Source organism: Euphorbia lathyris, chromosome 6 (genome assembly GCF_963576675.1).
Source record: "Euphorbia lathyris chromosome 6, ddEupLath1.1, whole genome shotgun sequence".
Taxonomy (NCBI): Eukaryota; Viridiplantae; Streptophyta; class Magnoliopsida; order Malpighiales; family Euphorbiaceae; genus Euphorbia; species Euphorbia lathyris.
Window position 1 is genome coordinate 22,728,923 of NC_088915.1, and position 25,280 is coordinate 22,754,202.

The 25,280-nt window shown below is 37.1% G+C and overlaps 1 protein-coding gene across 1 annotated transcript; it reads right to left on the minus strand.

Moving 5' to 3' along the window:
* Window positions 1-20,033: 20,033 nt before the first annotated feature.
* On the minus strand, window positions 20,034-24,141 carry LOC136234211 (uncharacterized). The gene is made up of 4 exons (XM_066024003.1): window positions 23,855-24,141; window positions 23,553-23,729; window positions 20,376-21,951; window positions 20,034-20,225 (listed from the first exon to the last, which is right to left on the minus strand). The coding sequence occupies exons 1-4, from the start codon at window positions 23,867-23,869 to the stop codon at window positions 20,152-20,154; spliced, it is 1,842 nt and encodes a 613-aa protein (XP_065880075.1). The 5' UTR covers window positions 23,870-24,141; the 3' UTR covers window positions 20,034-20,151.
* Window positions 24,142-25,280: the final 1,139 nt, after the last annotated feature.

Genomic DNA, 25,280 nt, shown 5'->3' on the forward strand with positions numbered 1-25,280 from the left:
GACTTGGGAAAATCTTCACTGAGGAAGAACAAGTCAAAAAGATACTCAGGAGTCTTCCAAAAGACTGGCAAGCAAAGAAGACAGTAGTTGAGGAAGCTCAGGATTTAACCACCTACAAATATGACGAACTCATCGGTTCATTGCTGACCCATGAGATGTCAATGAAGAAATTTGAGGTGAAGGAAAAATCTGATGACAAGAAGCAGAAGTCACTTGTCATGAAGGCTGACTCCACTGATGGGAGTTCAACTGATGATGAGGAGATGGCTATGTTCACAAGAAAGATGAAGAGGCTGTTCAGGAAGAACGACAAATATTCCAAAAAGCCTTACAAAAAGTTTGATAAGTATAAGGCTGACTCAAGCGACAGCAAATACAGAAAGGACAGCTCAAAGCCCATTACATGCTTTGAGTGCCACCAAGATGGCCATATTAAGTCAAACTGCCCCACGCTGAGGAAAGACAAGAAAAGTGGGAAGAAGGCAATGGTGGCTACTTGGAGTGACAGTGATGAATCTTCATCAACAGAAACTGAGGCCACCGAGTCAGCGAAGATATGCTTTATGGCTGACGAACTTGCTGAGCCATGCATTTCTGAGCATGCTGACCAATCTGATGAGTCAGATAATGAGGAGCAATCTAATGAGGTAAGCCTGAGATGTGCCGAGAAGTCAAAAATGTGGTATATTGACAGCGCATGCTCAAGGCATATGATGGGTGATGAAACTCAATTCATCACGTTCGAACGTAAACGAGGAGGAAGCGTAAGTTTTGGAGACAACAAAAAGGGTAAAATAGTAGGATCAGGCACCGTTGGAGGTAATCCCACTATTGAATCTGTCTCCCTAGTCAGCGGACTCAAATATAACTTACTCAGCGTAGCTCAGCTATGTGATAATGGAAGAAAAGTTATATTTGACGAAACTGGATGTAAAATATATGAGGGAAAATCAAATGAGTTAATTTTAACTGCCCCTCGGATAGACAATGTCTTTATGCTAAACCTCGAAAAGAAGTTTTTAAAAACTGTATGCTTAGTCACAAAGGAAGAAAATTCCTGGCTATGGCACATGAGACTTGGTCATGTAAGCATGGACCTCCTGGCCAAATTAGCAAGAAAGCAATTGGTTGAGGGACTGCCTGAACTTAAATTTCAAAGAGATCAATTATGCCATGCCTGCCAAGCTGGAAAACAAACCAAGCAATCTTTTCAAAGTAAAAACATTGTCTCAACTAAACGTCCTTTAGAAATGCTACACTTGGATCTCTTTGGTCCAGTCCAGCCGCTGAGTCTGGGTGGAAGAAGGTTTTCCTTGGTTGTTGTAGATGATTTCTCTCGGTACACATGGGTTATCCTGCTGACCAGTAAGGATGAGACTTTTGAGACATTTTCAAACTTGGTTAGAAAAATTGAAAATGAGAAAGACCTAAAATTAGCTCATATCCGTAGTGATAATGGTGGAGAATTCAAGAACCAAAAGTTTGTTGAATTCTGTGAAGCCAGCGGCATTGACCATAATTTCTCTGCTCCTCGAACGCCTCAGCAAAATGGGGTTGTTGAAAGGAAGAACAGAACTCTGGTTGAGATTGCTAGGACAATGCTGGATGAGCATAGGCTTCCAAAGTATTTTTGGGGAGAAGCTGTCAACACAGCATGCTATATTCTGAATAGGGCTTTAGTTAGACCTATACTTAAGAAAACCCCATATGAACTTTGGAAAGGACGAAAGCCCAACATTGGATACTTTCGTGCCTTTGGCTGTAGGTGTTTTATTTTAAATACCAAAGATAGCTTAGCCAAATTTGATTCAAAAGCTGATGAGGCTATCTTTCTAGGCTACTCAACAAACAGCAAAGCATACAGAGTTTTTAATAAGAGAACTCAAGTATTAGAAGAATCTATACATGTGCAATTCGATGAAACTAACCCTGCAGGAAGATACCAGCCGCTGACAGAAGATGAACCAAACTCAGCACCTGCTGATCAAGAACCAGCCACTGAGTCCTTCATAAAACGGCTGACCAAAAGTAAGAGTGAACCTAAAATTACTTTCACTGACCCATCTACTTCTGCAGAGAATGTTGAAACACAGATAGATCAAGACACAAGTCTACCAAAGGAGATAAGAGTCCCAAGAGGGCATTCAGAAAATGCAATTCTTGACTCAGCTGGAAATACGCTGATGACAAGAAATCAACTAAGGAAATATCTCGGCAATGTAGCTTTTGTCTCAGTACTTGAGCCGAAGAACTTTGCCGAAGCTGAGGATGACGAATACTGGATGAATGCCATGCAAGAGGAACTCAATCAGTTCAGGAGGAATAATGTATGGGAGCTAGTGCCACATCCTAGAAGCCAAAAGACCAGTGGAACAAGATGGGTCTTCAGGAATAAGCTAGATGAGCAAGGAAACGTAGTCAGAAACAAGGCAAGACTTGTAGCTTAGGGCTACAGTCAGCAAGAAGGTATAGACTACGGTGAGACCTTTGCCCCAGTGGCAAGGCTAGAAGCTATTAGGATTTTATGTGCATATGCATCCTACATGAACTTTAAACTGTTTCAAATGGATGTCAAAAGTGCCTTTCTTAATGGAGTAATAGACGAGGAGGTCTATGTAAATCATCCTCCAGGGTTTGAGGACCCTAAGTTCCCAAATCATGTTTACAAACTCAAAAAGGCTCTGTACGGACTCAAGCAAGCACCACGTGCTTGGTATGAGAGGCTGACCAACTTCTTACTGACTAGAGGTTACGTCAGGGGTCAAGCTGATACAACCTTATTCATTAAGAGAAAGGGTAAAGATACCCTACTGGCACAAATATATGTGGATGATATTATATTTGGTGCTACTAATGAATCTATGTGCAAGGAATTTAGCAAACAAATGCAGACTGAATTCGAAATGTCAATGATGGGAGAACTCAACTTCTTCCTCGGACTTCAAATTAAGCAAGGAAAGAATGGCATATTTATAAGTCAAGCTAAATATGCCAAGGAGATATTGAAGAAATATGAACTAGAACATTGTAAGCCAATATCCACTCCTATGGGCACTGACACTGTCCTTTGTGCCGATGAAAATGGTAAGTCAGTAGACAGCAAGTTATACCGAGGTATGATTGGCTCTTTACTTTACTTAACAGCAAGTAGACCGGACATTCAGTTCTCAGTATGTTATTGTGCTAGATATCAAGCTAACCCTAAGGAATCCCATTACATAGCTGTAAAAAGGATCCTTAGATATTTGCAAAGCTCAGTAAATGTAGGTCTGTGGTATCCAAATACTCATGACTTTACACTCATCGGATACACTGACGCTGACTATGGACGAGACAAGCTGGAAAGAAAAAGCACCTCTGGAGGATGCCAATTCCTAGGAAGCTGTCTTGTATCTTGGTTCAGCAAGAAGCAGGCATCAGTAGCCCTGTCCACAACTGAAGCTGAGTACATTGCTGCTGGAAGCTGTGTTGCTCAAGTCCTTTGGATTAAGCAACAGCTTGAAGATTATGGTGTTCAAACAAAGACAATTGAAGTCAAATGCGACAACAAGAGTGCAATTGACCTCTCAAAGAACCCAATCCAGCACAGCAGGATGAAGCATGTCAGCATAAGACATCATTTCATCAGAGATCATGTACTTAAGAAAGAAATTAAGCTGACTTATGTCCCAACGGACGAACAGCTGGCGGATATCTTCATGAAGCCACTGGCTCGTGAGCAGTTCAGCATACTGAGAGAAGCAATTGGTATGTTTAATCCTCTTCAGTAAATTCCTGTGCTAAATGAATATTGAATGCTGAGTGAATTACATGCTGAATGATTTATTGTTTGCTGAGTATCTCTTGAAACTGACTGAATATACAATACTGAGTAAACTTGCACACTGAGTAAATTAGTTTAGAACTTGAACTTAAAATCATCCTTAAATAATGCACTGACCTCTCAGAATATCAAACGCTTGACATTCTAAATACTGAGTGATTAATCCGTTAGCATAAATTCCAAGCACGCGTATAACCTAGGATGACGTATTCGCCGTAATGTGTCATAAATGCCAGGATCCCTGTCGGTACATGATCCCAAGGCAACTGACACATGGATTTGGTTAAGATCCACACCGTTCAACTCGTCTATAAATCATGGGCAATTCCCCATCTTTTACTCCTTACGCTCAACAAATCTTTAAGGCTACGAAATCACCCAAATTTCTCTCTCTCAAATACCTCTATTCTCTCCATCTTAGAAGCATGACTAAGCTATCCTTCAACGTCTCCGGTGCCGGCCAAAAAAAGTCCAGCTCCGATGAACCTTCACGAAACCCTTCCACCTCTAGCAAGGGTAAAACTGATCAAAACTCTGAAAAAGAGAAAGCTGTGAAAATACGAACCTACTCCAAAGTCTTCGAAAGTGTTCTCGAATGGAAAGTTGAGCCCTCCATATGGGTTTCTGAGCACTTCGTCCAACATGAACAACCGTTTGCCGAATGGATTGCAAAAACCGAATGGACTGGGCTGTTCTCCGTCAGAGATGAAACGTATCCTGACCTGGTAAGGGAGTTTTACCACAATCTCATGGTTGCCAATGACTCCCCTGACTATCTAAGCACTAAAGTAAAAGGAAAGACGATCTTCATCAACCCTCTGTACTTGGGAAATCTCCTCCAACTTAAAACTGAGGGAGTGAGGCTGAGGAAGTCTGGAGATCAGGACAAGACCGACTACGTCCATACTTTCTGCAAACCTGAGCTTGGAGATAATACTGAGGAAGAAGAAGAAGATGATGAAACCAGCGGTCAGAATGACGCTGAGGAGTTTGAAGAATATGCCAGCGAAATTGAAGCTGAGGACGCTGACGCTGGGTTAGCAGGTGGTGCTGTGAAGACTGACACTGAGTTGGCTGCGGGAGTTGAACAAGTTGAAGAGCAAGCTGACCAGATTCAGACTGAGCAAAAGGAACCTGCTCATCATACCACTCCACCATGTAGAAGGCGAAAACTGGTTAAGGCCAGTAAGGTAATAGTCAGTGACCCTCCTGTGCAACCACCATCCATTCCTCAACTTGTCCTCTACAAGACAACAAAGGATCCTTCTACCGTCCAATTAAAATTTTTCAAACGGCCCTCAACTTCCTCTACTACAACGCCGTTGGAAAAACAAGCCTCTGTTTCTTCTCAACAGGAACATGCCGAGCATAACACTTCAACCACTTCTACAAGTCAGGTTGAACCAAGCACTGCCCATGCTGTTTCCTCAAGCATAATGCTGACTCCTCATCCCTCTGCCGTCAGCACAGACAGTGTTCGGGTTATGACTTCCATCATCAACAACCTCTCTGCTGATCAATCAAACTTACCTCCAACTCAAGTGCAGATTGAGCCAAGTCATCCAGTCACGGACCAGGGTATTCCTTTCACCCCACTTTCTTCTGGTCATACTGATGTACATCGGGATACCACTGAGTCCGGCAAAAAGCTCCTTGACTCAGTGCAAGCACTCATCCACGATCTTCAACATTCCGCTTCGCCTGCTGCTGGATCTTCAATTCCTGCCGCAACTCAGCTCTCTCAAGTCACTCTACTTCTCAACGAAGTCAAGGGACTCAAGGATTTGCTGAATGTCGTCCTGTCATTACAAGCCCAGCAAGCTAAGCAGGATTCCATTGCTAAGTTGGCAGAGATACAGCTGTCAACAATTCAACATCTGAACTCACTCCATCAGCAAGTTCCGAAGTTATCTGCTGTGAACACTGACTATGCCACTTCCTCAGAACTCAAGATGCTCTTTGCTCAGCTTCATACTGAGCAACTTAAGACAAATGAGCAAATGGTATCCTATAGTCAGTGCTCAGTCGAGCAAATTGGTGAGGCCATTCGGCTCCTTAATCTCAACAAGCAAGAGATGGATACTGACTCGATGAAGAAAAATGAGTTGCTATCTCTTGCACGGCAATCCTTCACTCACATCCGTCATAACAATATCCAGCGTCATCATTATGACTCAGCACTCTTAAAAACCTTCCACCAAGTCTTTGCTGGTCTCACTGAAGCTCTCATTTGGCAAGCCAAAGCACAAGCCTTCAGTGTGAATATGCTCAGTGCTGCTGATCTTCATATACCAGTCGAAGTATCCGCTGATGGCGTTGGCATTTTTGATGGGGTAAATGAAAGTGCTGACAAACTCAAAGAGCTTTCACAAGAACTGACTCGTGCTGTCTTAACCGATGCGTTTAAGCTCCCTGAAGTTGACAAAACGGGGGAGAAAGCGCAAGCTGCTAGAGCTCAGCATGAGCAACGTCAGTACAAGAGAAGTCAGTCACAGGGCAAGAAAAAGAAATAGTTAAATAGTTAGGCTAGGTCTTAATTTTTGCTAATTTATTTCTTTTGCTGTGCAACTGCTGACTTCTATCAATATATCATACTTCCTTTTCTTATTCAAATACTGAGTTATGATATATGCTATTAAGTACTGAGTTATTATGTATCTTCGTTTATATCAGCTATGCTTAACACTTATAATATTTATTGACTAAATGATATGCTGATAACATGTTTGACATCATACTATGATCTTATGATACATTCTGATAAAGAACTCATTGAACAATAATTTGCTCAGCGCGCTCTGTCACTATACATTACTTCCGCTGAATTCTGAGTAAAATAGAATATGACCCATAAGCTGACCTATACCTGAAATCTGATCTTAGACTTATTCAGTTAAACCTTAGAATGTTTAGAATAAAACTAAGTCAGTAGTTCAGTCCTTACGGGGGAGTTCACTTAATTAAAAAGGTCAACTATCATGGGGGAGCTCATACTGAGTTCCTTGCTGAACAGTTTTGCCAACATCAAAATGGGGGAGTTTGTTGAAACACCTTTCCACATAATTTTGATTTGACAAAATTGTTTAAGTATAAATTAGAATACATATTCTAAACACACTAAGTTTAAATGCGTTGATTTATTCTACTAATGTGTTTGTTCAATGTTGAGTATAAATGTTATAAGTCATAAGGATTGGAAGGCCCAAGCCCAATACGGAAGCCAAGGCCCAAGTCAAACAACTCAGTACACTCGACCCGCGTATGTCAAGACGTTGTCGTTTTGGACAAAAATGCAACTCAGCAAACGGAAGGATCTAGAAGACCTTCAGGAACAACTTCACAATGAAGCTGCTGAGTAGTCTCGACAAAGCGTACAAGACAGCAGACCGGCAGAGGAAAACTTCCAGACAAAGTGTTTCTTCTTTTAGCAAAGTTCAGACGACACAGTATGCTGTCCAGTTGACTTTACCATAAAAGGAGAGACCATCTGCTGTGCTGACCGAGGACAGAAGATACACGATTGTGATTGGGCAAGAGCTCTGTGCAAGTCAGGATGACAACGACACATAGCCGTTTCCCTCCAACGGTTATTTCGAAATTCGAAATGACCGAATGGCCAGACGTCTCTATAAATATTGCCATCACAAGCTTCACTAAACACAGAACTTGATCAAGCCATTACGCTGTCCAAATCTCTACAAGTTCTGCAAGCAAGAAGCAAAGCAAAATTCTTACACTACATTTTCATATCTGTGTAAAAGTCTAGAGTTGTTGTTTTTCAATCATCTAAGGTGTTCTAGCAATTGTTGTTTAGGACAAAAATCTTTATCATTTCTAGAAGTAGAGAGGCTGAGTACTCGGTTTTAAGTACTCAGCGGAGAGATTATGATTGAGTAGAAGTATAGAGGAAGGTACTCTTGTCATACTCAATTCCTGATATTGTAAAAGGTTTGAGGCTCTACCTTTAAAGAGCTCAGTAGAGGATTTGAAATCTCGGAAGTGTTCCGGGGACAGGACGTAGGCTTAGAAGAAGCCGAACCTGGATAAATCTGCTGAGTGAAGTATTTCTAAACCTTAACTCCTTATTTACATTGCTTGCTTAAAACAAACTAAAACTGACCAAGTAAAAGAGGTCAAGCTGAGTTGTGCGCTACCAACGAGAAGGTTTAGGAATAGACTCTAAGTGCTATTTCCTGACTTAAGCAACGAAGCTGTCCTAGTCACTAGTTGACTAAGCCAGTGTCTTGCTGAGTGCTAAGCGCCGCTGTTAGATAAACTTTTCTTAAAGAAAAGAAATCTGCCTAAATTATTTTAAAAAGGTAAAATAGTTCCTAACCCCCCCTTGGAACTATATTTGCAACCTTACAAGGGACCAACAAATGATACTGAGGAAAAGGCTTGGTCTAAAGTCCAGAAAAGAAAGAAGCAAAAAGACAATGACATTCCCCTTGAGGTCAGTGGTAAACGGCATAGCAAGCCGCCTGTGCGGTTTCAATGATTGTGTTATATTAGAATTGTAGGGGCATCGGTAATGATAGCACTCAACGAGCCCTGAAGCTTCTGTGCCTACAACATCGTCCTGATTTTTTGTGTCTTGCAGAACCTCTTGTTTGTTTTAGTGACACTGTTGATAGGTTTTGGAGATCCCTGGGTCTTTCTCTCTTTGCTTGGAATGATAAGGATTTGCCGACTCTTTGGCTTCTTACTAGGGATAATTCTTCTCTTTCTCTTCATTCTTCCCATGCACAACATGTTACTGTTCATCACCAGTTGGGTGATAAATCTTTTCTACTCTCTTTTGTCTATGGTAGTAACCTGGCTTCGGAAAGACGGGAGTTGTGGTCTTCTCTTTACAGTTGCGCATTTCCAATTAATAATTGGTTGGTGTTTGGGGATTTTAATGCTATTACTGGCTCTCATGAGAAGCTTGGTTCCCCTCCTGCTGCAGGATCCTACAGGGAATTCAGGAATTTTATTGATGATTGTGATCTTATTGATATTGATACTTTGGGTCAGAGGTTTACTTGGTCCAATGGTCGACATGGGACGGCTCATGTTGAATTCGTCTGGATAGAGCTTTAGTGTCTGAGGGCTTTTTAGAATCTTGGGACTCTATCTCTTGCACGGCTCTGGCAAGGTATTGTTCTGATCATTGCCCAATGCTCCTTCAATGCAGAATTGGGGATACAAGGATTGCTAGGTTCAGATTCCATGCAATGTGGACCACTAATGATTCTTTAAAGGGGGTAATTGCTAATCACTGGTCTGCTTCCCACATCTCTCTTCCTCCTGCTCAACTATTATGTCATAAACTTTGCACTCTTAGGCCTATCCTCAGGGACAGGAATAAAAACGTGTTTGGTAGAATTGATTCTAATATCCTTCTGGCTGAAGCTCATCTTGCAGATATTCAAAAGCAAATTTCTGAGCAAGGTGATACTCCGGAGTTGAGTAGTGATGTTTCTGCCGCCTGCTCCAACCTTGATTTACAACTTCTTCGGCATGAGATGATGTACAGAGAGCAAAGCCGTGTTAAATGGCTTAAAGAGGGGGATAAGAACACTAGTTTTTTCCAAAAGTCTGCTATAGTTAGAAAGACTTGGGCCGGTATTAATCATTTAAGGATCGAGGATGAGGGTCCTACTTCTGACACGGCAAGATTATCTGATCATGTTATTGAGTATTTCTCTAATCTCTTTCGTAGTTCTAGGGAGCATATTGATCTTTCGCCTATTAATGAGGTAATTCCCAACTTAGTCACTTCTTTGGAAAATGAAGATTTAGTTTCTAAACCTTCATTTGAAACTATTAAAGACACGGTCTTTTCCATGGATCCTGACAGTGCCCCTGGTCCTAATGGTTTTGGGGGAACTTTTTACTGTTCCTTTTGGGATATTGTTGGACAGGATGTTTGCAATATGGTTCAGGCTTTCTTTGATCATGGTTGCATCCTGCCTGGTTTAAATTCTAGTATTATGGCTCTAATTCCTAAGGTTGCTGAAGCTGACAGAATTGAGAACTTTCGTCCAATTGTAATGAGTAACTTTGGTTTCAAAATCATCTCAAAAATTCTTGCTGATCGTCTTGCAGTTATTGCTGCAAGGATTGTTTCTCCCAACCAGTGTGGTTTTCTTAAAGGTAGAAGCATTCATCAGTGCATTGCCTTAGCTTCTGAGGGAGTTAATATGCTTGACAGAAAACGTTTTGGTGGTCACATGGCTTTAAAAATTGATATTCGTAAGGCTTTTGATACTTTAGATTGGAACTTCCTCTTGGCTGTGCTGGATTCCTTTGGTTTTTTCTCTCACTTTCAGGGATTGGATCCTTAACATTCTGGCATCTGCTCGTATTTCTGTTATGATTAATGGTTCTCCAAACGGTTACTTTTCTTGTTCTAGAGGGGTTAGACAAGGGGACCCCCTCTCTCCTCTTCTGTTTGACATTGCTGAAGATTTTTTCTCTCGTTGACTTGCTAAAATGGTGCGGGAGGGTAGTTATTCTCCTATGTATTATTCTGGTGGAAACTCATTTCCCTCTCATATTCTATTTGCTGATGACATGCTCATTTTTGGAGTGGCTTCCTTGAACAACTTGTATGCACTCAAGGATTTCTTCCTACTCTATGGACAGATCTCCGGTCAGCAGGTTAGTTGGGATAAATTTGCTGTCTTTTTTGGTTCTCAGGTGAGTCCTCGGAAGAGGGTTCGTCTAGCTCACTGTCTTGGCATCCGTTTGGAGTCCCTCCCTTTTAATTACTTAGGAGTCCCTCTATTTATTGGAGCTCCTAGGGCTCATCATCTCAGCAGCCTTGCAGACAAATTTCTCTCTCAATTTAGCAAGTGGAAAGGAAGCTCTCTCTCCTTTGCAGGGCGTTTAACTCTAATCAAGTCTGCTATTACTGGTTCTCTGGTTCACTCATTCTTGATGTATAAGTGGCCAGTGGGATTGTTGAAAAAGCTCAATAGAAGTGTTAGGAACTTCCTTTGGACGGGTTGTATTGATCAGAGAAAGCTAATCACGGTTCCCTGGAAAACTTGTTGCAAAGGTTTGGAGGGTGGAGGATTGGGCATTAAGGACTTTAGGATCTTTAACCAGTCTCTCTTGGGTAAGATGTGTTGGGATTTTATTCAAGGAACCAGTCTTGCTATTTCTCTGTTGAAATCTAGATTTCTGGCTGTCTCTGGTTTGCCTAAAGCTACCATTGCTCCTTCTTCGATTTGGTCTTCTTGTAAATTTGTTTATTCGTCCATTTGGGAACAGACCTTTTGGTGGATTGGTCAGTCTTCAAAGCTCAACTTCTGGACTGATAGGTGGATAATTCCTTCGGTAGCGGACAGATTGGGTCTCGATCATCAAGAAAAGCGTTCGCGCTTTAATTCTGTTGATGACTTTTTGATTAATTCGGAGTGGTTTGAAATAGGAAATCTTCCTTCGGATGTTCAAGTCAGTATTCGATCTATTCACAGGGGTAGAGATGTTATTGATTTCTGCGCTTGGCAGCCCTCTACAAAGGGTATTTTCTCTGCCAAAGAATACTATTCGGTTATCAGTTCTAGTTCCTCTTCGGTGGACTGGTATAAATTTGTTTGGAATGCTCACATTCCCCATTCTCGCTCCTTTACTTTCTGGAGAGTTTTGCATGGATGGGACGGGTTCCGACTCATGATCTCCTGCAGCGCCTTGGATTCTCCATTGCCTCTTGCTGTGTTCTTTGTGGCAGGGATGCTGAGTCCATTAATCAATTATTCATTAGCTGTTCTTTTGCAGATTCTCTTTGGAGGGCCCTTGAGATTCATTTTGCATGTTCTTTACCTCGACATTCCCAATTCATCCACTTCTTCAGCAATCTCGGTAGCATTCATTTTGGCTCCCAGGTGTCGACAATCTGGCGTGTTGCCGTTATCACTTGCATCTGGTTAATCTGGCATTGTCGGAATGAAGCAATCTTTAAGGATGTTTCTCCTTCTTTTCAGCACTCGAAGATCAAACTATTTCGAATGATTCGCGAGTCCTTTGTCTTTTCTAAAGGTTTTTGCTCTTCGCGAAGAGATGTTGTTATCTTATCCAATCTTCTAGCTTCTCCTAGGCCGCCTCCTGCTCCCAACATTATTCCGGTCCACTGGCTTAAACCTCCTCCGGGCTGGGTTAAAGTCAATGTGGATGGCTCTGCTTTTGGCACTCCTGGCGAGGCTGGAGCGGGTGGTATTTTTCACAACTATCGAGGTTTTCCCAAAGGTTGTTTTGCTTTTTCTATCCCTCCTTCTTTTGCTTATATGGCTGAATTGAGAGCCGCTATTTTCGCAATTGAGCTCGCTTGGGAGAAAAATTGGCATCAGCTTTGGGTTGAGTCAGACTCATTGTACGTTGTTAATCTGCTTAGACATCGTTCCATGGATGTGCCTTGGAGTATTCGATAAGAATGGTTGCACTGTCTCGGTATTTGCTTTAGGATGAACATTCTCTTTTCTCACATCTTTAGGGAAGGAAATAGAGTTGCTGATGCTTTGGCAAAATTTGAAGTCTCTTCTTCAATGATCAATTGGTGGCCTTCCGCTCCTGATTTTTGCCACAGGTTTATCAATGATGACATTTGTAATATTTCTCATTTGCGTTTCTCTTAATTTTTTTCTAAACTCTTCTCCTCCCCTCTTCTTTTTGTTTGTTCTTTCCTCTCCTCTTGTTCAAACGTTCATTTTTTCCTTTTTTAATATATTGCGGGTTTGACAGTTCTTGGGCCATGGGTGCTCACCCCGCTCTAGTTCTGTCTCGTCCCAATTTCTATTAAAAAAAAAAAAAAAAAAAGTCTATTATAAAGAGCACCACCCTATTACCATTACATGTTATTAGTAAGAGCTTTTATATTCTACCCACTACATTTAACTGTATTTATATTAATAAAAGAAATATCAATAAAAGAAATCATCTTTTCTTTACTTTTTTTTTTATTTTAACTCACAAAACAAATGCTTTGCTACTAGGATTCGGTGTACAAACAATTCTTATGTAACCCTAAGGGCTCGTTTGGTTCGCGGAATAGAGGGGGAATAGAATAGCTTATTCCTAAAGAATAGTTATTCCCACCTTTGGTTGATTTTTTTTATGGAATAGCATTTCCATGGAATCCCTATTCCTTGATTTCATGGAATAGCTATTCTTCAATTTAGGTTAGGAATAGCATATTCCTAATATTATATTTTTGTAATTTACAAAATTATCCTCCATTAAATCATCAATCTTCTCTCTAATTACTTTCCCAAATCTTATAAATTTTGGTCAATCCATAATTTATATCATATAAAACGTGAAAAATGGAAAAATGACGAAAACGTTAAAAAATGTAAAAATATGAAACATGAAAAATGTGAAAATGTTACAAACACGAGAATATGCAAAAAAATAAAAAACGCGAAAAACATGAAAACGTGAACAAATGCGAAAAACACGAAGACGCAAAAAAAAGCAACACAAAATAGGAATAGAGCAAAAAAGTGACAAAACACGAAATATTAAAAAAACGTGAAAAATAAAAACACGGAAATGCGAAAAAATACGAAAAATGCTAAAACACAAAAACGTGACAATATGTGAAAAACATGAAAATGCGAAAAACGCAAACAAAACACGAAAATGTTTAAAACACAAAAATATGAAAAAATACGAAAAACATGGAAAAACGTGAATAACACGAAAAAGTAACAAAATACAAAAAATACAAAAACGCGAAAAAAAAACAAAAAGGGGAAAAACCGAAAAACTAAAACGTGAAAAATCGAAAAAATGCAAAATAAAACACAATAACATGACAAAACGTGAAAAATACGAAAACGTGAACAAACGGAAAAAACAAGAAAACTTGGGAAACACGAAAAAACGTTATAAACGCATTTTTCGTGTTTTTAACACTTTTTCATGTTTTCGTGTTTTTCGATTTTTTCACGTTTTTCATTTTTTTTTGTTAACACGTTTATATGTTTTCGCGTTTTCACCCTTTTCCACTTTTATCTCATTTTTTCTTTTGTTTTTGTGTCTTTAATGTTTTTTTTTTTTTTGCGCTTTTACATTTTGTTTTTTTACCTCTCTTTTTTCGTGTTTTTACAATTTTTCCGTTTTCATGTTCTTATTGTTTTTTGGCCTAATGCTTCCCCAGCCCCCTTAACTTGTCAAAATTGGTCATTTTAGCCCTTCAACTCATCGAATGTCCTATTTACCCCCTTAACTCCATAAAAGTGGTATTTCTCACCCCCTCAACTTGTCAATTTATCCCCCCAACTCATAGAATGTTCTATTTACCCCCTTAACTTCATAAAAGTGGGATTTTTCACCCCTTACAATCCGTTATCGAAGCCTAAATTGATAACTTTTTTTAAACGTTAAACCTATATTTATGATATTTTGTAAGTGGAACCTAAATTGATACTTCCCCAAAAATCATAGGCCTATTTTGGTACATTATCCTTACATATAGTGTATTTAACTTGTTTATATTAATGTTCTTTTTATTTGTATTTTTTATTCGTTCTTTCTCTTTTTAACTTTTTTGACTACTATGAAGGGATAAGAAATACCATTTTTATGGAGTTAAGAGGGTAAATAGGATCATAAGTGGTGAGAAATACCACTTTTATGGAGTTAAGGTGGTAAATAGGATATTCGATAAGTTGAGAATGGGTAAAATGACAAATTTGGACAAGTTAAGGGGGTTAGAAATACAATTTTTATGGAGTTAATGGGGTAAATAGGACATTCGATGAGTTGGGGGGTAAAATGACCAATTTGGACAAGTTAAGGGGGTGGAGAAGCATTAAGCCTTGTTTTTTCGTTTTTAATGTATTTTTCGTGTTTTTTTCGTCTTTCGTCTTTCGTGTTTCCCATTTTTCTATTTTTTATATATTTTTTAAATAATATATATTAAATATTTGAACAATTTATAGTAAAAAATTAAAATTTTAAAAGAAATAAGAAATTACATTTGAGGATAATATTGTCTTTTTAATAAAAAAATTATCTATTTCATTCTACCTTATTCCACCAACCAAACATAGGAATAGCAATTCCTAAGAATTTCTATTCCATTCTTTGCTATTCTATTCCTTTGGAATAACCATTCTATTCCATTTCATTCTATTCCGCGAACCAAACCGCACCTAAATAGTATAAAATTCCTAGTAGTGAGAGACATAATTTGAACTAGGATTTTCAGTTTTAGTGATACCATACTAATTTATCCATTACAGTAGTTCGTATGGATAGTGATAGAAGGCATTTGTGTTCTAGACAAAGTTGGATCCAATACAAACTTTGATGGATAGTTTCAATATGACACCACAACTCATGTTAGTTTTCTACCATTTCCTTTTGATTTATTAATTATAAATGGCTTAATGCTTCTCCAGCCCCCTTAACTTGTCCAAATTGGTCATTTTACCCCTCCAACTCATCGAATGTCCCATTTACCCCCTTAACTCCATAAAAATGGTATTTCTCACCCCCTTAACTTGTCCAAATTTATCATTTTACCCATTCTCAACTCATCGAATATCCTATTTACCTCCTTAACTCCATAAAAGTGGTATTTCTCACCACTTATGATCTTATTTACTCTTTTAACTCCATAAAAATGGTATTTCTTATCCCTTTATAGTAGTAAAAAAAGTTGAAAAAAGAAAGAACGAATAAAAAATACAAATAACAAGAACATTAATATAAACAAGTTTAAATACATTATATGTATGGATAATGTACCAAAATAGGCCTATGATTTATCAATTTAGGTTCCACTTATAAAATAGCATAAATATAGGTTTAACGTTTAAAAAAAGTTATCAATTTAGGTTTCGATAACGGATTGTAAGGGGTGAAAAATACCACTTTTATGGAGTTAAGGGGGTAAATAGAACATTCTATGAGTTTGGGGGATAAATGGACAAGTTGAGGGGTGAGAAATACCACTTTTATGGAGTTAATGGGGTAAATAGAACATTCGATGAGTTGAGAGGGTAAAATGACCAATTTGAATAAGTTAAGGAGGTTGAGGAGGCATTAGACCATTATAAATTGTATGCATGGCCATATTCAGGGAGATTTGGAAGGCTTTAGCATCTACTAGTGATCAGAAAGTGTCAAAGATTTTCTACATAATTGTTTATGTAAAAGTTTTAAAAAAATTATCAATTTAACATCCATAAATCATGATAAATATCTATTTTTAATGAATCATGAATCCGTCACCCATCATGTGGATCATGTTGATGGGTTTTTTAAAATTTATCTCAGTTCTGAAACTCAATAGAGATGTCACAAGAATGTGGGCTCGAAATGGGCCCATTTATGAGAGAGGAAAGCCAAGTTCCATATTGAAAGTAGGGAAAATTACACAGAAATTTATTTTTTAAAAACTATTTACAAATATGTCAAATCATAATTTTACATTATATCAAACTAGTAAAATCAGTACTTTTAATATATTTTAAGGTTTAGAATTTATAAATTAGATTTCTAGAATATATTTTCTAGGGTTTATGATTTATGAATTGGAGTCTAGATTTTTTAAATTATGATACAAAATCATAATATATAGAAAATAATGACATATTAAGAATTAAATTTAATGATATAACTTAATTGTAATTTTATACTTAATTATAATATTCATGTATTTCACCTTGAAAGTATAAGATGCATAATTCAGTAAATACAACACAACATTACATCAAATTACCAAAATAAAATCTTCCAAATCACTTTCTTCCAAATCACTTTCTCAACCCTTTCCTCTACTTCTATTCTATATGTATCAAGTTTCTTTTTTTTTCTTAATTCTCAAAGTGTTAAGTTTATTTTAGCACAATTCTAATATAAAATTATCAAAATTCCCTATATATTTCAATTCTTCATCCTTTTAATTTCTAAATTCTTGTAATCAAACCTTTCCATAATCAATAAAACTAAAACAACTTCAATTCTTGTGAGTTGTCTTTAAACCCTAAAAATTAAAATAGAACAGATTATAAAAAAGAATGAGCTATGGCTCACTGACAATAAAATCAGTTTAAAGCCATCAGATTACAAATTTGATTAATCTGTGATGAGAATCACACAAGAATTGAATTAAACACAAAAACTATGTCTTGCACTTGTGAACTTAGATGGCTTATGAAATTTGAAGATCATATCTGTCTGTGCAGACCTGGATATGAAATGATTTTTAGTTTTTCTGGCATCAGAAACCAAATGCTGCCTAAACATTGCAATGAAAGCCTCCACTCTTTCATTCAATTCCTCCTTCGACAAACTGTTAAACTTTTCCTCTTCTTCTCCTTCTCCTTCTTTTTCTTCTTCTTCCCTAATTTCCTCTTCTTCTTTTTTGCTGATGTCTTGATCTTGAGTAGACATGTGGTCACATTCTTTTCTTATCTTCTTTTCTTGATTCTTGATCTTGTCATTACCATTAATTTGCTGATTTTCAGTGGAGGTGGAGCGAATTGAAGAGAGGAAAATGGCAAGTAGAAGAAGATTGAGGATAAGAAAGACCCTTTGCTCCACGAAAAACATAACTAAAATCGGTTTAAAACAAGCCATTGCTAGAGTTGTAGCTGCTGCAATTATAATTTTGTGCAAATATTCATCTTCTTGCTCTCTTCCAGCAGGTAGTGTACTTGTTGTCTCAATGTTTTCCATTGTTATGTTCATCAAATTTGAGATTGTTTTGGTCATAAAATAATGGATTATATATATATGGAGTTAGAAAGGGGCATGCGATGAGAGAGTGGGAGACAAGAAAGCATGGTTTGTCTGCAATTAATTAGCAGAGTTCCATATGATATGATTGCTACAACTCAACTCAACTGGATCAGGGGATTTTTAAAGTTTTTGGGGGTTGTGGCGTGCATCAGTATTGGCATGCCATTGCTTTGATATTCGCCAACATGCTTTCTGCTATTGGATTCACTGCCTCTCAAAGCCTCTTTATATATTCTTCAAACAAAATTTGCCTCTTTTTCCTTGTCTTCTTCTTTCTTTTTGTAGTCACTAAAGAATGTATACTTGTTGTCACATTTTGTTATTTTGGTTATACCCTACTATTACTTAATTTTATCTTCCTTTGTAAATTTTAATCATTGACGGAATATTTCGTGATCCGCGGTCTACACTTAGAGCATCTTCAATAAAGGGTGTCCAAAAAAGTGTCAGCTGATGTGGTATCAGGTTTGACAACTTTTAAAGGGTGCCCACTATTAGAGTAATTGTGGGTGCCAAGAAAAGTTGCCAATTTTTGGCAATTTTTTAATATAAAATCTGTGGTCCCTTTCCTAGAAATAATAAAATCTGGAGTCTTTTATTTTTAATATTTATAATAAAATAATAATTTATATGATTATAATGACAACTTTTCAAACAACTTTTATTGGAGCATTTTTTAAGTAAATATTGTCAAAAGTGATGTGGATGAAAGAGACAATAAAATATTATATTTTAGGATTATGTGTTAAGTTTTGGCACTCTTTTAGGCACCATCTATTAGAGATGCTCTTACGAGAACTGACATATATCGGAGGAGTGGAACACCTTATTATTAATTTAATTTACTGGATATTAACACTGCCTTCGTTTTGATATTTAGATCTTCAGTCTTTCGTTTAACATCCATTTATTCATGTAATTCAAAATGTGTAACAAATAGCTACAACTTTCATAAAGATCATAAAGAGCTAATTTGGATTTCAAAATAGTGAAAAGTTACATTTAAAGTTAATCCTTTTCTTCAAATAAAAAAATGCCCTCATAACAATTGCTCCAAAGTTTATTTAGTGCTGAAAAAAGAATGATCTCTACACATCTTTGCGTAACTAAAGATAATAAATTTGTTATATTCTTACAAAATAATGCAGAAAGCTTTTATTAGTTGAAGTTTGTTGTAGTTCAACTTCTTTTCTTACAAAGAAATATTAGATTCCATTTAATTGGGGACTTAAAGCACTATTTGCCTTTTCACCCATTAAAAAAAAAAGTTAGTTTTCTACTCTCGCTTATTATTTTGTAATATTTGCTATAGTATCTACCTATCTAAAACCCCGGCATTAGTATTTGATAACATTTAATCTCTGATCTATCAAAATTAGTGAAATCACAACCACCAACTTTGATAGGTCAATAACAAATATTGTCAAATAATAGGTCTAGAACCCTGTCAAATAAGTGGACAATCACTCATTTTTAAAACAACATTCTTAAAACCAAAAAGTGGGTAGGAACAAAACCCGGTATTATGATATGGATAAATATTATCAAATAATAAGTCAAAAGGCAACAACCAATATATTTTGGATTGTCGGGAGGCAAATAGTGCTTTCAACCAATGGCGATGAACTATGGTGTTATTAGCATTATGACTCAAACTTTATTTCATAATATAAAATTCTTTGAACTTTGCATTATAGTAAAACTAAAATTCAAATTAAAAAAGAAGTTAGAAAATTAACAATAAGATAACCTAGAAATAGGTATTTGACTATGTGACATGAATAAAAAGAATCAATAATATAGTCAAATTTTTCTAAATAATCATTTTGTTAATTTTTTAAACAGATTTTATTTAATTTGAACTTTAATGTTAGTATAATACAAAGTTCAAGGACTTATATGTTAGTGAAATAAAGTTTAGAAATCATAATATTAATAGCGTTATAATCTACGAGCCATATATTTTACCCGCATTTAATTTGTAAAACAGAGTTATACCACCCACCGTATCTCCTCAAAACCCTTTCCCCTTTTCTTTTTTACACACAGTTCTCCTATAACCATAAGTTGAACAATAACTGACATGATAAACAAATGATAATGAGTGCTATTGGAGACAGGTGGGGTGACCACTGCTCCAATATATATGCTATTCTCAGACAAAAAAAAACCACAACACAGACACAGTAGAATATTTTGTAGGATGCAATGTGTCGATCCAAAGCACGCCTATTAGCCACAGACAGTTATTTCGACCTCATGCATGATCAAAATTCATAACATGGAGCAAAGAGAATAAATGTCAGAGCACTACATTATATGACAAGACTAATGACTGAATGAATATACGGACAAGATCTAATGACTTTTTGATGTTGCAGCACTTTTCATTGAGTAGAACAAGAACTGGGCCAGGATGAGAAAAGCTGTTAGGTTTCATAACAAGAAGTTATGTAGAACACTTGAAATGTAAAATTTAATATTCAATAAGATTAACTCTACATCTCTTATTCTATGAAGCCAACTGTTTTGAGATTTCTAGAAAAAGGTATTCCAGAAAATATTACCAAATAACAGCCTACTCAAGTTTAAATGGACATCAGATTCAACTTTCTTCTGGCTGGAACAGAGCAATATTTAACTTCATCGTTGCCATCTTGTCCTAGGAAAAGAAACAAGCTACGTAAGAGGAAAATCGTAAACAAGAACATTCAAGGCTGTTATTCTAAAAATCCGAACCTTAAGTAAGATACAGAACACAAAAGGACGTATGAGTATAAGCATTAAACTAGAATGCATGATTCAATCGTACCAGATTTCTCTAGCTCTCGTGAACCATTGTGCTCCTCCTCAAGCCATCTTTTTACAGTGCTCTTCTCAAAATAAGCATGTTGATCAGGACTGTTAGAGGTTTCCTTTTTGCGTTTCCTCTGGAAGGTGTATTTTACCAGTCTATTGTTGTCAGGTAGACTACAAGTTTTAGGTTCTTTGGATTTGGCATCTTCCAGATCGGAATACAGAATTGGTACATCAATTATGCCTTCTTTGGATGCTTTGAGATCTTTCAAATCAGAGTAAACCACTGGTACGTTAACTATGTGAGGATTCAATTCATCACACGAAAAAGTTGTATTTGCAGTAGCCTTATATTCCTTCTTTACCAGCTCATTTACTAACTCCCCGCTCTTATTTGCAGTATTCTGGATAATTTCAGATCGATTTAATGCCTTAACACTCACCGTGATGTTTGTAGAGCCAGATATAGGATCCACACCACCTTTAATTAATGTTAAACCTGGATCCAAACGGGTCAATGGCTTTATTTTTACTTCGTTTTCAGACATCCTTGACCGATCTTCAGCTATTTTAACATCATGAAGTGAGTGTGAAGAAGGGTGGCAGTGGACTAGAAGAGAAAGAGGCTGACAAGTTTTATGCTGATCAGGATAGGATATTAATGAAGTAGACAAGGAATCCCTACTGTGCACCTTCCACTGTTTGTTTCCTTCATGAACACTCATTTTCTCATCAACAGTATAGTTATTATGACAGTGCAATTCCTTTCCCGTTTTACTTGATTGCTTCTTGAGATCCACACTGTCAGTCTTGATAGAGGGTAGGGAACAATCATCAGGAACAGCATTCGCTTTTCCCAAGTATCTTATGCAACGAGAAAGAATAGAAGGTCGTTGACGAGGTTTCATAAGCTGAGAAGGACAGGACCTGCACTTAGCTTTGGGTTTCCGGAAATGAGTCCTTCGTCTTAAGATGCGAAGCTTTACAAGTTTTCTGACTTCCTCTCCAGTAAAGTTCTTCTTGGTCATGGGAAGAGGAAGTGTAAATTTACTATGACCATTATTACTTCCTTTGGATTCACACTTCATAAAGGAATTCTTGTCAAATTCTATAATAGGGGGCAATTTTCCAGCCAACAAGTTCTTTTCAACCGCAGGAACTCTCTGAGTACACCCATTTCTGTTCAGTTCAGGTTCTTTGTTTCTAACACTTACAGAGACAGATCCAGTGTCATAAGAAGTATGACTCCCAAGTTGAGAAACACTAGAATGCTCAGTCTGTTCTTCGTTTGTATATGTAGCATCCAAATTTCTCGGCTCAAAGAATGTGTTATTTGCATCAGAAGTTGTCAGAGGTTGGAGTCTTGAATCAGAAGAAACAATGTTGGACCCATGTGTTGCATCCTGATAACATAATTCAGGCCCTGTGATTTTTCCATTCAAAGGATTCATCCTAACTTTTTCCAACTTATCACGTGCCCACTTCAACTCAGCTCTAAGATCTACTATGACACCCTCTGCTTCCTGAAGCTGTGCCTCAAGCTCATCAATTTTGGTTTGTTGGCTGAAGGAAGATATCTCTGCTTCAATTGCCTGTGAATAAGGGAAATGGACAACTCAGTATTATTTCCATATAACACCACAAGCAGCATGTGTAGCAGTGCACTTAAATCTAGATTTCTCGGTTTAACCTAGGGAAGTTTAGAGTAGAGTGAAGAAGTTTCAAATATTTAGACATTCAAACCCAGGTTGGATATAATTTCAAGAGCCGTAACAACAAACTCTTTGCAAAGCGCCAATGTACAAGGTAAAGAAACTTAAGGCCCTCCCCCTCAATGGCAAAAGCTAGAAGAATAATCAAATTGTCTGGTTTTATTTCATAAAATTTCTGAAAATATAAGGCAAGTAGAACTCTCAACATGATACACCTTTCACCCGGTTCTATAGTCTCACAATTTCATTTTGCCATGTTCTTTTAAGATTTGAAGCTACAACCTACTTTCACCATATCTTTTTCCACCTGAAGCAAGGACCTACAGTAACTCTATTTCAATTTCATCAATTTAAATAATACATGTATAATGCTGACAAAGTTTTCAAAGAAAAAAAGTCCTCGATTAAACTAAATGTATTAGAAAGCATATTTCAACATGTAAAAGTCAAGAAAATGAACTTCAAAAAATCTGTAACCTTCAAATTCCAAGGAGAGTGGTATTCAGGTCTAGTAGCCACTTAAGAAACTAGTTCAATAAAGCTACATTAAGACCAGAATTCGTTGGTGCAGATGGAAAGCACAATAAAATGGACGATCTATGCAGTTCCAGTGCTTGATTAAAGCACTGCGCTAAGTCCTGGTCCTATGAAGCAGCAGGTACCAGGATGAGATGAAACAGAATATAGACCAAACCTTAAACCTTTTACCAAAAAAAAAAAAAAACTACAATTTGATATCTTTTAACTGAAAACTCATGTATTGTACCAAACAAGTATACAAAAATAAAGCTAAGAGTTGCGTATTTGTGTTATGGTCCCTAATTACAGATCAAGTTATATGGCAATTCACAAAGAAATCCCTTTTGAGATTTCGTAACCAGCTTTACGTCAAATTCTTCTGCCTTTTCTACCCGTTGAACTTAGAAACATTGAAGGGCTCATTAAGAAAGAAACCCGAAAGTTCAAAGAAGAGTCTTAATAAAACAGAACTTCTCTTTCCCATTCCATTCCCCTTTCTGTTCTCAAATAAAATTTGAAAGTTTAAGCATAGGGAAATACATAAACAAATTCAAAATCTAACACTCAGCACCAGAATGCCAACAAATGTATAACTAAAGCCAGAATCTGATTGGACAAATAGAAAAACACAATGTTCAACAATAACAGAAGTGCTCAGCAGTAAAAAATGCTAAGTTTCATGGAAGATTAAGACACAGCAACTGGTCTACAATAAAGACCAAGATGATCAAATTAGATATTACAACAGTCACTATAAATACAACGTAACTCTAATTAGCATAGAATTCAATATACCAGAAACATAATCCAATGCCCAACGCCTGAAGAAATAAATGACAGTAGAAAATTCCGCAACAAGTGCCGTTCTAGAATTTATAAAAGAATAACCGAGAAATGAAATTTCAAATCAGAACACATTGCTTCTGTTATTGTTTATAACTTTATGTTCCTTCAAGAATTACCTTAGCGTCGATCATTTGCTTTAAGTGAACGAGCAAACGGAACGCCTCACTTTTAGCAGCAAAAAGATCTTGCTGAAAACGAAGCGCTTTCCTCTCAGATGTCATCACTCGACTCGCTGCCTCCTTTGCAGTGTTCAATATCATATCTGCATACGCTTTCTTCAATGCCACCATTTTCTACACACGAAAAAGCAGAGAAACGTTTATAAAATTAATCAGAATAAAAACTTCACAGTCAATGATAAGCCGCAGCTGCGGTGGCAGTGGCGGCGGAGACGTTGATAAATTAAAATTTGTCCTACCTCTGGTTCTGCCATGGCTTCTGAATTGAATTGAACAGAAAGAAAATTGTTGATAACTTTAGGCAGCGTGCCCGTTGTGAGGAACTGAAAGCTGCGAGCGGTACTATTACGTAATTACCCTCGTTTTCGTGTTTAAATTACTGGAGATGTAAAATCTGTTACTCTAGCTTGGAGGGGACAATGACGCAATCGGCGATGGGCATGGTTGATGGAGTAAAACAGTGTCGTTTTGTCATTTGAAAGAGATGGCGCGCATTGGGGGTATCGTTACGAAAGAAAAATAACGTGTATTCTAATTTCTGGAAATCGCGCTCAATCGAAGAAAATTCTGTGTTTGATTTTCAAATTTTGAGTTGGCTCTCCACGTGGCGTGCATGTGCAACCAAAATTTAATGTATGCTCCGCCTCATTTTAGCAGCAAAAAGATCATTTCATTTGCTTTCCCTCCATCCAATTCAATTTCTTATTGATTTATATCATTTTCATTTTCTCAAAATCATATTTGTTTTTCTTTCTTATATTTCGAATAATTTAATCTTGTTTCAATTTTGATTTTTTTAAATAGGCTTAATACATCAATTGTCCCCTAACTAATCCAACAAGTTTGATTGACCTTCTGAATTTATATGTTGTCTTATTATTAGCTCTCTAAACTTGCTTAAAGTGATATGATTAAATCCCTAAATCAATAAAAGTGCCGTAAAAATGTACAAAACATAAAGTTAATTTATTTTTATTTTTTTTGAAAGAAAAGTTAATTTATTTTAAAGACTTGGAATCACGAATTATACCTTTATTTTTTAAGTTTTGGTTTTTTTTTTATAGATTTAGGTATTGTTTGATAAAGAATATAAGGTTTTGTATATCTCCAATCGTGTATAATACGGCCAATTACAATTGATTATATACAGAAGCCCAATAACTGAACCCATAACTAAACTCCTAATTACATGGCACTATAACTGATAGCATAAGACTAGGTAATGGGTGTTTGAATATTTCAAACTATTCCTTATAACAAAGGAGCATATATATATTGGCTTATTACCCGTCGGAAAGCTCAAGGGCAGGACAAACTTGCAGCTTGGCACGAAGGAGAGCGACTCGATCCTTGACAAGAGGTTTGGTAAAGATATCCGCTAGTTGATCTACCGAAGACACGTGACAAATCTTAAGATCACCGGATTCAACTTGTTCCCGTATAAAATGAAAGTCTAGTGCAATATGTTTTGACCTGGTGCTAATGACTGGATTTTTGCTCATGAAAATTGCACGTACATTGTCACAAAGCAGTAAGGAAGGTTGATGTAGATGAGCACGAAGATCACACACTAGTTGTTTAAGCCACAACAACTCAGCTGCAGTGTAGGCAAAGGAACGGTACTCTGCTTCAGTGCTAGAACATGCGACGACTCGTTGCTTGCGA

Bases quoted from the DNA above. Each gene is read 5' to 3' on its own strand.
- LOC136234211 (XM_066024003.1), bottom strand. The intron at 21,952-23,552 runs GTAATTCTTGAA...CCTTATTCACAG, and splicing joins AGCAAATGATCGACGCTAAG to GCAATTGAAGCAGAGATATC. The intron at 20,226-20,375 runs GTACGATTGAAT...TTCTTTTCCTAG, and splicing joins ACGAGAGCTAGAGAAATCTG to GACAAGATGGCAACGATGAA.